General features: G+C 36.5%; 3 protein-coding genes across 3 annotated transcripts; 2 read left to right on the top strand and 1 right to left on the bottom strand.

Moving 5' to 3' along the window:
- Positions 1-1,639: 1,639 nt before the first annotated feature.
- LOC120199814 (E3 ubiquitin-protein ligase HAKAI homolog) lies at positions 1,640-3,820 on the top strand. Its single transcript, XM_039200817.1, has 3 exons — positions 1,640-1,972; positions 2,260-2,318; positions 2,622-3,820. The coding sequence occupies exons 1-3, from the start codon at positions 1,718-1,720 to the stop codon at positions 3,736-3,738; spliced, it is 1,431 nt and encodes a 476-aa protein (XP_039056748.1). The 5' UTR covers positions 1,640-1,717; the 3' UTR covers positions 3,739-3,820.
- Positions 3,821-4,787: 967 nt separating this feature from the next.
- LOC120199813 (protein DEFECTIVE IN EXINE FORMATION 1-like) lies at positions 4,788-10,073 on the top strand. Its single transcript, XM_039200816.1, has 13 exons — positions 4,788-5,148; positions 5,254-5,364; positions 5,537-5,619; positions 5,725-5,842; positions 5,951-6,111; positions 6,469-6,965; positions 7,081-7,151; positions 7,365-7,621; positions 8,124-8,305; positions 8,639-8,922; positions 9,014-9,131; positions 9,211-9,393; positions 9,523-10,073. The coding sequence occupies exons 1-13, from the start codon at positions 4,835-4,837 to the stop codon at positions 9,838-9,840; spliced, it is 2,697 nt and encodes an 898-aa protein (XP_039056747.1). The 5' UTR covers positions 4,788-4,834; the 3' UTR covers positions 9,841-10,073.
- Positions 10,074-11,194: 1,121 nt separating this feature from the next.
- LOC120199807 lies at positions 11,195-12,044 on the bottom strand. Its single transcript, XM_039200812.1, has one exon. It carries the CDS (start codon positions 11,655-11,657, stop codon positions 11,319-11,321), a length of 339 nt encoding a protein of 112 aa, XP_039056743.1. The 5' UTR covers positions 11,658-12,044; the 3' UTR covers positions 11,195-11,318.
- Positions 12,045-12,811: the final 767 nt, after the last annotated feature.

The raw sequence follows: 12,811 nt of genomic DNA, 5'->3' as shown, positions 1-12,811 counted from the left end.
CTGATAGCCGCTAGACACCCCGTCTTTCCTCAGGATGGCCTTCATCTTTAATTTCCACAATGAGAAATTTCTCCCATTGAACTTTTCAATATCAAATTTCGTTGCCATAGCTTCTTTTACGGATAGCTCCCATTATTTCACTATCATGAATAGTTCTCTGGAACCTTCAAAGAATGGGTAATAACTTCTTACTTTCTTATGTTGGAGGATCCACCTTTTGGTGGCAACCACAAAGACAATAAGCAGATATTACACACTCTAATCTAGCTCTGATACCAATTGTTGCGGAAGACGGCTATCGGATAGAGCAAAATCGCAATTGATAATTTGAGAAAATAAAAATGAAGATAAAAGAGACACAAAATTTACGTGGAAAACCCCTAAAATATTTAGGGTAAAAACCACGGGCAACGGTAGAAGAATTTCACTATGAGAAAATATGAATTACAACCTCTTACGATCTACCAATGAGAAAACAATAATAATTTTCTCTAGATAAAAAGGAGAAAACAACTCTCAAGAAACTCTCTAAAATCTCTCTAGTATTGGAAGAAAGCTAGAATGATTTGGGATGATTTTGAAGCTAAATGAGCTATGATATTTATAGTTGAAACCTAAGGACTAATTTGAAAATACCCTAAAATTTAGTGACTAAATTGAATTATCTCATTTTTTATATTTTCAACAAAAGGGGTCATGCACCTTTCGATGCATTAATTTAGGCACCTTTCGGTGCTAGTCAACATAATTTTCGGTTTGATCTTACAATGCCTTTGGACTCGAAGGAATCAATTTATTTTTGACCCTGAGTTTGTGGAGAGCGTGTTACAAATCGTAGTCGTCAAATGTGTGATGAAGCTCCCTATTTCCTTGATCTGCATGGTTCACATATGGCTAGATGTTCTATTTCGCAGCATTCAGAAGACAACTGGGTTTTACCTGCCCGAAACTCTCATACCGGCACAGCAGCTTACGATGGAGTTTTACAGGACTCTAACGGCAGCTGGGTGAGTGGGTTTGCGAGAACTCTAGGCCGCTGCTCGGTGCTTGACGCATAATTATGGGGAGTCTATGAGGGTTTAGAGGTTGCCTGGGACCTCGGTTTGCACTACGTAGTGGTTGAAACGGATCGCAAGGAAACCTTTGATCTACTCCAACAAGGCACGGATATGGCGAGGATCTCGCACTTGGTGCCTCACTTGATTGATCTTCTCTCTCGGAATTGGCAGCTTCGCTTTACTCATGTCCAGCGTACAAATAACCGCACTGCTGATGCCATGGCCAGAGTGTCATGAACACTCCCGTTTGGTGCAAGTAGATTTTCTTGACCACCTGAAGCTGTTAGCCCCTTTCTACTTAATGATCTAGCCACTGCTGCTTGATATTTTACACACCTCTTCGTATTAGAAAAAAATAAGAAAAATGGAAAATTAAACAAACATTTGATCACGGAACATAATTCAATGTTTTTCTTTGTAAAAAGAAATCAAAGGCCCCAATTGATAAAAGTTAAAGCCCAATAAGAAGATAAGCCTTAATGAAGAAGTACGAAAAGGTTAAAACGCCGTCGTTTCATGAATCAAACGGACCAAACCACTATTTAGAAAAATTCGATCAGTCGAGCCGACGAAATTGCATAAAAAAAAAGAGAGGAACAAAGTGGTTCGATATTGATTTCGTGGAAGGGAAAGCCCAAGAAACACTCGTATAGAGAAACATGCTTCAAATCAGACTCAGCAAGGGACCGTCCTCGGATGCCGGCGGTTCCGTCAAGTCATTGCCTGTGGACACGGTGACGGTGGCCTGCCCCAACCATCTCGTCCTCGCCGACCTTCCGGTTGCCAAGAGCATTGGCGCCGCTACCTCCTCCTCCCTCGTGAAGACCGTCGGTCGGAGATCCCGCCGCCAGCTTGGCGAGCGTGTGCACTTCTGCGTTCGCTGCGATTTTCCTATTGCGATATACGGCCGCTTGGTACGTTTTAATAATTACTATTTGGAATCAGAGTACTTAATCCAAATCTGTGAAAATTTGTTGTTAAATATGTTATTAGTATATTGTATAAGATGTAGAAGTGTAATTTCTAGGTATTGAATATCAAGTTTGGACGGAAGTTGAAAAATTGAAACAATTTTAGCAGTAAGGAGACTTTCATCAATGGCTAATGGTCGCAATTGTTAAAAAATTATTGTTGTGAGATCCTTAATTGATTGGAATTTGTTTTCTACATATGAAAATATATGCTTTTTTCTCGTTTGCAGAGCCCCTGTGAGCATGCCTTCTGCCTTGATTGTGCAAGGAGCGATTCAATTTGCTATCTGTAAGTAATTACTTTTTTAATTCTTTAATGCAAAGTAGTGCTCAAAGAATTGTAGAATTTTATATCTAGTTTATCCATTTGCTTCTTTTATGGTGTTCATGAGTAATAACAGCTAAGAGCAAAATGCTTCTTAGGGTTTCACAGTTCATAGGAGCAAGACCATTATGATGTGGAAATTTTGATGGTGTTTGTTTTTGGTGGAAGTCCAATTTCGGCTAATTCATGAAGTTATCTTTTATTCAGATTAAACATAATTAATTTGCCATTGACTTAAAAATTAATTTTTCTTATGCTTTTGCATAGTTGTGATGAACGTATACAGAGGATTCAGACGATCAAGATAATGGAGGGGATCTTCATATGTGCAGCTCCTCATTGTCTTAAATCGTTCTTGAAGAGGACTGACTTTGAATCTCATATCCATACAAGCCACACTGACCTTTTACAGCCTAATGCTGAGAAGGAAGATGGTAAAGAATCAGAGGTTCATAGTGGTAACCAACCTACAGGTTCAGATTCCACCGTCCGAGGTCCTCCACGGCCTGTCATTTCTCCTGGTTCAAACCTGCAGCTCCATGATGCCGAAGACAAAGCTCGTTGGCAGCAGCCGAGGGAACAACTGCCTCCAAGGCCAATGATGCCGAAAGGACCACCAGCATATGGTCTAGTGCAAAATTATCCATCAGAGCCCCAACTGGACAGTAACCAACCCCCGGGCTTTGACAGGACTGGCCCTCACCACCACTTTCAGCAAGGCTTTGACAGGCAGGGCACCCCACAACCAGAATCGAGTCAGCTTTCAGACAAGTCGCAGGGGCATTTATCTGAGAACCAGTTTTCAGAATACCCACCTATGCATTCAATGCAGCAACCACCTAATTTTGCTATGCCAAAGAATTCAAATCCCATGTTAACTCCATACGGCGTTCCTCCATTTTCAACTGATGGGACTCAACCATTTTACGGTGCTCCACCAGGTGCTGGTTCTGAGCAAGGGTCATTTATGAGTTTCCCACCAGGTCCAATGGGGGGTGTAAATTACCCTGCAGCTTATCCTCGGCCTTGGAATGGTGGGCAAACTGGTGTCCGATTGGAAGCTACACCTGGTAGTCACATGATGGCAGACGGCTTTGCAAATTATCAAGGTGATTATGGTCGAAATCCTGGAGGTTTACCGATGATTCCTCCCCAACAATCAACCAACAAAGGAATGGAAGCTGTGCAGGGTGGTAATGCAATAGACCCTCGGGACGGCGTATTGGCACCACAATCCATGCAGGTTCCGCCTCCGCCACATCTACATCATATGTCACAACATAAACGAGGCAAGTTCCACCCCGGTGATATGAGTCGAGATGGCCAAGGGTTTGGTGGTTGGCAGCAAGAGAATCGTGATGGCTTTGCAGGACGCCAGAAGTAGAAAATTGCTTGTATTTTTTTTCACATGTGATGTTTTCAGTTTTCGGATATTTGATTAAGCATTGTAACTGGATGACAATTTTCTCAAATTCTTAAGTGCGGTCTCCTCCCTTTTATATTATGACACTTAAGTTTAATAATTAGTCTGCGTCTAGGTGTTCTTTGTTGCAACACAAGGACCAAATTTTAGTTTACTAATTGGCAGGGAAGTACATATTAGAGAGGTTAGTTGATAAGATTTTAGCGGTAAAATTATAAAATTTTAAAGAATAAAAACCTATAAAATTTATAAGACAACAAATTATTAATAGAAATATAAATATTAGATAAAATAAATTATTAATAGAAAATATAAAAATATTTAAATTATACTATGATTTAAAATTTTAAAAATACCTAAATCTAATAATAAGAGTTATTGCATTATGTCTTCAAAGTATGACTTTTTTTAAATTGGTCACTAAAATTTTAAATATTCCAATTTTATTCTTAAACTATGACTATGGTTCTAAATTATTCTTTAAAGTTTTGAACATTTCAATTTTATCCCTAAACTATAACCTTCATTCTAAATTGATCTTCAAACTTTTTAAAAATCCAATTTCATCCTAAACTATACATATGTACTAATTACATTCCTTTTTAATAAAATTGTTAGGCCATATTATATTATTGTATGTTTGAAAAAAATAAAATTTAGGTTAAATTATGGTTAAAACTAATTACATATTTGGATGAAATTGGGATGAAATTGGAATGATTAAAAAGTTTGGAGACCAATTTAGAATAAAGGTTATAGTTTGAGGATGAAATTGAAATGTTCAATAGTTTGACTAATTTAATTTAAGATTAATAGTTTAGGGATGAAATTAGAATATTCAAAAATTTAAGGACCAATTTAAAATAAAAGTTATAGTTTAAGCACATATGATACAATTAACTTATTAAAATTACATTTTTAACATCACTCGTTTATTTTTTCTAAATAATAATTATAATTACGATTCTAATTTTTTTCTATATATATTTGCGATTTTAGTTTCTGATTAGGATTAGATGGTGGATTGTACGCAGTAAGGAAGGCGTAAAAATCGTCAATGTTGCGAGCTTTTGTTTTCAGCTCGAAAATCCTTGAGACTTTGAGAGGAGGAGAAGACAGCAACTGGATCTATACAACCCAAAGCCCGGGGTTCGATTATACCCATTTACCATTTATGATATATTTCCTCTTCTTTCCCCTCGCCAAATTCTGTACTGAAACGAAGATCACAACCATGAATCACTTCGACATTAGGGTTTTCTTTATATTTTTCCTTTTCATCAGCCGCTCCACTTTCTCTCTCGACGATGACTCCAATAATAAATTCCGTCAACGAAAGGCCACCGACGACGAGCTTGGTTATCCCGAACTGTAAGTCCTTTTTATCTCAATTTTATTTTTATTATTTTTCATTTTGGATTTTATCACAGGAGTTATTGTTATTTGAAAACAAATTTTCTGTATATGAATGTGTAGGGATGAGGATGCGTTGTTGAATACACAGTGCCCTAAGAATTTAGAACTTAGATGGCAAATGGAGGTCAGCTCCAGCATTTATGCAACTCCCTTAATCGCCGATATCAATAGGTCGAGTTTACTGTTTCCTTTTGAGTTCGTGTTTTTATCGCATCTAAGCTTTGACTATGTTAAAAATCTCAATTCTTTTCATTTCCCCTTTCGAAAATCTGCTCATCTTTTTTGAGTGAACTCATCATACCGAGTAATTTAACTGACTTCCGCGTGATTGTATAATTTTCAGTGATGGGAAGCTTGACATAGTGGTTCCCTCATTTCTTCACTACCTTGAAGTTTTAGAAGGTTCTGATGGCGATAAAATGCCAGGTACAAGTGCTTTGTTTTCCCCTGATCACGTTAAATCGAACTTATCGATGAATCTAGAGCAATCCGATCGAAGTTGATGTCATTGAGTTTTCAATAATTTGTCAGGTTGGCCTGCTTTTCACCAGTCAACCGTGCATTCTAGTCCTCTCTTGTATGATATTGATAAAGATGGTGTGAGGGAAATCGTTTTAGCCACCTACAATGGTGAAGTGCTTTTTTTCAGGTTGTTTTTCTTAATTATGGCTCTTTAGAGAAAATGCTCTTTATTTGGTAGAGGAACTCATTATTGTGGTGTTGGAATACTAATTTGTCCGAAGGTTGTCTTTTTTAGGGCTTCAGGGTACTTGATGACTGATAAATTGGAGGTACCACGTAGAAAAGTTCGTAAAGATTGGTACGTGGGCTTGCATCCTGATCCAGTGGACCGTTCTCATCCAGATGTCCATGATGATTCACTCATCGAGGAGGCTTCTAAAATAAATGCTATGAATCGTAAGCTATTCCCAAATTTCAATAGTTTAATACTGTTGTTACTTCTTTCTCTAAATTTCAATAGTTTTATACCTTTTTTACTTCTTTCTTAACCTCTTAGATTATATTAGTTTCTAAGGTAGCTTCACTGCACTCCACTCTAATAATATTATGCAGACAATGAACTGGTTCTTTCCTTATTCTGCCTCTAAGTTGCAGCACCCTGTTTCTGATTTTATTTATTTTTTCTGTTACATTGGTTTCATCTTTAAAAGGGAAATTTGAAGCAACTTTACAAGAGCATGGTTTTATTAATATTTTGGACAATTCTTTTTCCATGAAATGACTCACACCATTACGTAATGGGTATCCTTGCAGAAACAAATGAAAGTATACCTAAATCTAACCTTACTGGTTCAACAACTATAGCAAATCACTCTAGCGAAGTTAACTTGTCCAAGGCAGAAAATGAAACGAAAATGAGTGGAAGTCAAATAGAAGATACCATCAAGCTGCCTACTGGTGTTAATGCTTCTGTAAACAGTGGATCAGTGGGAAGCAATGAAACACGTACAAAAACAAGTTCTAGGAGACGGCTTCTAGAAGATAAGACCTCAAAAGATTCCCAGGAAGGTAGCTCTGATTCGAAAGAGAATGCTCAGGAAGCTACTGTGGAAAATGATAAAGGGTTAGAAGCAGATGCAGATCAATCTTTTGAGTTATTCCGTGATACTGATGAATTGGCTGATGAATATAATTATGATTATGATGATTATGTCGATGAATCCATGTGGGGAGATGAGGAATGGACTGAAGGACAACATGAGAAATTGGAGGATTATGTGAATATTGACTCACACATCTTGTCCACTCCAGTGAGTATAAATTTCAATGTGATAATGTGTTTCTTTATAGTGAAAGAACAACATTGATAGACTCTAGTGGAATTCTACTACAAAAGTCACAGAACTTTTTCCCTATTGTCATCAGGTCATAGCAGACATCGATAACGATGGGGTATCAGAAATGATTGTTTCTGTTTCCTACTTTTTTGATCACGAGTAAGTTCCCTTCCTTATGTTTCAATTTGACTCCGTAGTCTAATTTACTCTCAAATGCCACTTGAAATTCATTTAAAGAAAATTGTAGCGTTTTGTTCCCCTTTCATATTTTACTTTTTCAATCTGTTCTAAGCTAGTTTATATTTTGTGGAAGGAGGGATGAGGGATGTTCTTTTACATTAAGTGGCTGAAAAACTGAAAATTATTTGTAAGGTACTATGACAACCCTGAACATATGAAGGAACTTGGAGGTATCGATATTGGAAAATATGTCGCCGGAGGCATTGTTATATTCAATCTTGATACAAAGCAGGTTAAGTGGGCAAAAGACTTGGATTTGAGTACAGATACGGCCAACTTCCGTGCACATATATATTCTTCACCAAATGTTGTTGATTTGGATGGTGATGGAAACTTGGACATCCTTGTGGGAACTTCATATGGCTTATTCTATGTATTGGATCACCATGGTAATCCGTTTAGATTGATGAGCTTTTTCCTGTATTATTATTTTAGATTTCTTACAGTTGGTCTTATATGTGTGATCCATACTCTAGAACATAGCTAATCAATATTTCCCTGCCTGTGCAAATTCAAGTAGTTGTCTACTTTATCCCGATGTTGAAACTACTTTAGCTTATATACATATTTTTACCAAATCTGCATTAGGATTATTCTTTTTCTACATCAATTTATTTCAGTATACATTATTTTGGTTAAATTATGTGGGTTTCATATTTGAATTTGTTGAAAATGTTAACACTGGAATTTTCTACGTGGAACCTTCATTATTATAGTGCTCTGTTTTGTGTTTCTTCTTTTGAAGTTTTTGTCCTCGTGATGCTTGGTGTTTTGCTTTAGAAATAACTTTCCATGCAAAGATCTTCCATCTTTGTTTTTCTTGTTTAATGGCTTTAATTATAAGCAATTATTTTCTCCATTCAATCCAATTGAATCATTCATTTCATTCAGGAAATGTCAGACAAAAGTTTCCTCTTGAAATGGCGGAAATTCAGAGTACTTTAATTGCAGCTGATATCAATGATGATGGCAAGATTGAACTAGTGACAACAGATACACATGGGAATGTTGCGGCATGGACTGCACAAGGAGAAGAAATTTGGGAAGCTCATGTAAAGAGTCTGATTCCCCAGGTGAGTTGTGGTACACTTTCTGTATCTTTGTCCATACATGATACATGGATAGTATGATTAATTAAATATGTAGCTAGTTTCTCTGTATGCATTTACAATCTGGTATTTTTCCGCTACTGATTCTTTTCATTCCTGACAAATGTCATAGTTTGTTATTGCCACTTTTTATTATTGCATCAGATTAGCCATTTTCCAAGCATCCACCTCTGAGTTTGAACTCTAACTTGAACTAAATAATGCATTGAGAAACTAGTGCTGAGCCGATACACGTCAAGATTTATACCTGTTTGAAGTACTTTGAGATCATTGTTTGAATATCATCTCTATCCTCAGGGTCCTGCTGTTGGCGATGTTGATGGAGATGGACACACAGATCTTGTTGTTCCCACATTATCTGGGAATATTTATGTTTTGAGTGGAAAGGATGGTTCAGTGGTTCGTCCATATCCATATAGAACTCACGGGAGAGTTATGAATCAAGTTCTTCTAGTTGATTTAAGTAAACGAGGGGAGAAAAGCAAGGGGCTCACTATCGTGACAACATCATTTGATGGTTATTTGTACCTGATAGATGGACCTACATCATGTGCTGATGTTGTAGATATTGGTGAAACTTCGTAAGTAGATTGTGCATATGCCCTATGGTTTCGTACCTTTCCTAATGTTCTTTCATGTTTCTTTTCTTATATTTGAACCATTTCTTGACAGATATAGCATGGTGTTAGCTGACAATGTTGATGGTGGTGATGATCTAGATCTTATCGTTACAACTATGAATGGAAATGTGTTTTGCTTTTCAACCCCCGCCCCACATCATCCCCTCAAGGCAGGATAGAACTTAACCTGGCATACAATTGATTTACTGTGCATTAAGAATTATATTAATTAATTGTAATTTGTTTCAGGCATGGAGATCAAATAATCAAGGAAGAAACAATGTTGCTAACAGGTACAACCGTGAGGGAGTTTATGTCACTCATTCATCCCGAGCTTTCCGTGATGAGGAGGGCAAAAACTTTTGGGTGGAGATTGAGATTGTGGATAAACATAGATATCCTACTGGGTCCCAAGCACCTTACAATGTCACAGTAAGCCACCATTTCATACACAAATGAAAATTGATAAAAGCAATTCAAATGTTTGTTCCTTTACCTTTCTAAAGTAGTTTACCTTTTCATTCCTTTTTTCCCTCTTGATACTGTGCTGCAACAATGCAGACAACATTATTAGTCCCGGGTAATTACCAGGGAGAAAGAAGGATAAAGCAAAGCCAGATCTTTGAGCATCCAGGAAAATATCGGATTAAACTTCCAACGGTAGGGGTTAGGACTACAGGGACTGTTGTCGTGGAGATGGTTGACAAGAATGGACTCTATTTCTCAGATGACTTCTCCCTCACTTTCCACATGTATTACTTCAAACTTCTGAAGTGGCTTCTCGTCATCCCAATGCTTGGGATGTTTGGTGTGCTTGTCATCCTTCGTCCACAGGAGGCCAGGCCTTTGCCATCATTCTCCCGAAACACCGACTTGTGACCGCTGCCCCATAATGGATCTCAACACATTCTATAGTTTACGTTACTTAAATCAAGGCCACTGACCCAAGATGTCTTTAAGTCTGTTAAAACGAGAGAAGACAGACTAGCTCAAATTTGCTATTTTGTTGCATATACAGTGTTGGCCTTTATAACATTATGATCAAGTATGTGAAAAATTGTAGAATTGTTGTCAAATTTGAATCACTTTTGAGATGAGATAGTTAATTTTGACACGATGCTTTCTGGAATTTAAGTACACAGATTTATCTACAGTGAATAACTGTCAAGTGTCAACCACTTCTTGCTTTGATTTGTTAATTCAGCGGATTGAGATTGGTTTTTGACTTAAAATTTTGGGTTAAGGCTATTTTAGGTTGTATTGTTTTGGATTCAAGTCGTTTCGGTTTAGAATCGCCATGGGCCTAATAATGTTCAAGGACCAAGGGTGGGGAAAAATGTCAAGTTCAACTCCTATCCCTTGAGAAAAAGAAATAATAATTGAAACAAAAGCTAATGCAGATAGAGGGTGAAAATTCAGACTTAAATGGGTACTGATTTTGACCTTTGCTTGAGGGAAAACAATTGCATGTTTCTGTTTTCATTTGCAATAATTTGTTTTTGTTTTCATTTACAATAATTTGTTTTAGTTTTCATTTACAAGCATCGGCCATCAGCCACACTCCCACACCGAGGAAAGTGTCCTGGCTGGCTGGCTGGCAGGGTTGATGCTTACTTCAATACCTATAAACGTTTTCTTATCCAATTAATTATTACGTATCTTACAATTTTTGCCCTGCAAAATACATGAAAAGGGTACTGAATGAGGTTTCCATGCCCAATTGTCAGCAAAAGTGTTCTTATTGGGATTCAACCAAACCATATACAAACTATACCACTGCCTATTTTCAGACAATGGGGTGATGCCATGATTACCAAATGCTCATCAAATATATAACCTTTAACCATACACCATGGCTGACCACTAAGCTTACTCTTGTCTTGGTATCATTTCATTCATCATGGCTGTGGGAGTGAGGGTGTTCTACAAAAGTGATCATATACCTCATATTTAACAATCCAAAGGTTTCCTCTTGATTTTTACATACCTAAAGCTGAACCAAACCTGAATTTGATTTGAATAAAATGATTCTTTAGCTAAAGCATTAACAGCAGAAAACTTAACCCAACATGTCCAACCTATCACTCGGATACCTTAATTATATCTACAGATTCTACACCAACAATAATCCAGCTGAGTTTCAAATGATTGCTGTCCATCAATGTATTCTACTCAATTATTCTTTTCATAAACCCAAGAGAAACCCAAATTAAACATTGTCAGAAGCAAGATGTAAAACAAGAGTTTAGTTATAGCTGACACCATGCCTATAGCAAACATATGAAAAATATAAGTGAAGTGTATCATATGAATTAAACAGAAGGGGAAAAAAAAAGTTTTACACAAGGAAGAACCCTTTAGAAGCCCTGTAATATAGGTCTCTTCCCGAGCCTCTTGATCTCCCTATCCATTTTCCCAGTAAGCATCAATCCAAACATCCTGAAATCACATAAAAGGGACCAAAACGGGTGCCCAAAAGTGACGGGCACATTCCCTTCCACGAAGAAATGACTGTACCAGGCCAATCCATAGCCACATATAGGCACAAACACCAAGAACCACCAGTTAAACAACAAAGAATACACAAACAACACGATGCTCAAGAGCGTGCCGGCAAAGTGCCAGCGTCTTGTCGATGGTTTGGAGTGCTGATTCACGTAAAAGGCCCAAAAATCCTCCAAGCTCCTGAAATTCATCTCCTTGGAAACCCCCAATCGAGATAGTTGACCCCTCGAAAGCACCTGATAAGAAAAAAAGAAGGGACTTCACAAGAAATTAAGCAAAGAAAAATCCAGTCTCGATTTGGTTTGGCTGATAGGTTTCGGTTAAAAATAACAAAAAATAAACAGAGTTCGACTGGGATTTTCCCAAACCCAAATCGAGAAAAACTATAAAGACGATGGGATTGTTTCAGATAAAAGGAACCCGTCACCCCCGCTCATAAAAAAGGATGAAACTTTGGGTGGATTTTGATGTAAATAAGGATGTAATAAAATGAAGAAGAAAGGTGGAATCCTGAGTTGCAAAATAAGAAGAGTGAAGAGTTGTTGTCTATGGAGGTGGAGGAATCAAAGTAGGTTTGGAGGGTCTTCTGCAACAATTATAATTGGTTTTGTCAGCTGAGATACGTGATGGATAAGAATTTGGACTTTTCTTTTTATGGTTTTCCACTTTATTTTTTGTTATTTTTTAGTTAATAATATGCATACATTTTGTGCTTAAATTCTGGTTTTTAACTTTTAGTAATATTAACTATGCTGAATTTTAAAATTATCTCGATTTTAATTTAATAAGAGTATTGAATTTCAAATATACAAAATAATTTCTTTTTGCCGTTTACGAAGCTGATAGAGTTTTGGTGGAGTAAATTACCATAACATGTTTAATTTCGTGTAAAGGAGACTTTGATATTTAAATAATCATCTGTCTTTGTTTTCAAAGTTCAATATGTTATATTATTAACCAAATTTTCAACTTTTATCTTATTTTTTGTAGAAAAATTTTGTTGTACTGTCCTTTTTTAAATAAAATTATCGTATATTTAAAATGTTCGATTGAGGTAGTTTAAAATGTATTAAAAATAATAGACAACAAACATTTTAACCTAAAAATGTTTGAATTTCATTTGAAAATTCATCATAGGATGATGTTTTAATATTAAAAATCTAAGTTTTTCATTTAACAAAAAGTTGAAATATTTTATATTAAATTATTATTAATTTTTTTCAGAAGTCATAGCCCATAGATGCTATGGATGAATTTTCTTTTGGAGGGGAAGAATTCATTGAAAAAAAATTTGATCTAGAATCACCTTTTTCTTGGCATCTTACTCTTTAGTTTCATTAATGAC

The sequence above is a fragment of the Hibiscus syriacus genome, unplaced genomic scaffold, assembly GCF_006381635.1.
Source record: "Hibiscus syriacus cultivar Baekdansim isolate YM2019G1 unplaced genomic scaffold, ASM638163v2 tig00005566_pilon, whole genome shotgun sequence".
Lineage (NCBI taxonomy): Eukaryota > Viridiplantae > Streptophyta > Magnoliopsida > Malvales > Malvaceae > Hibiscus > Hibiscus syriacus.
This window is presented reverse-complemented; position numbering and strand designations above follow the sequence as displayed.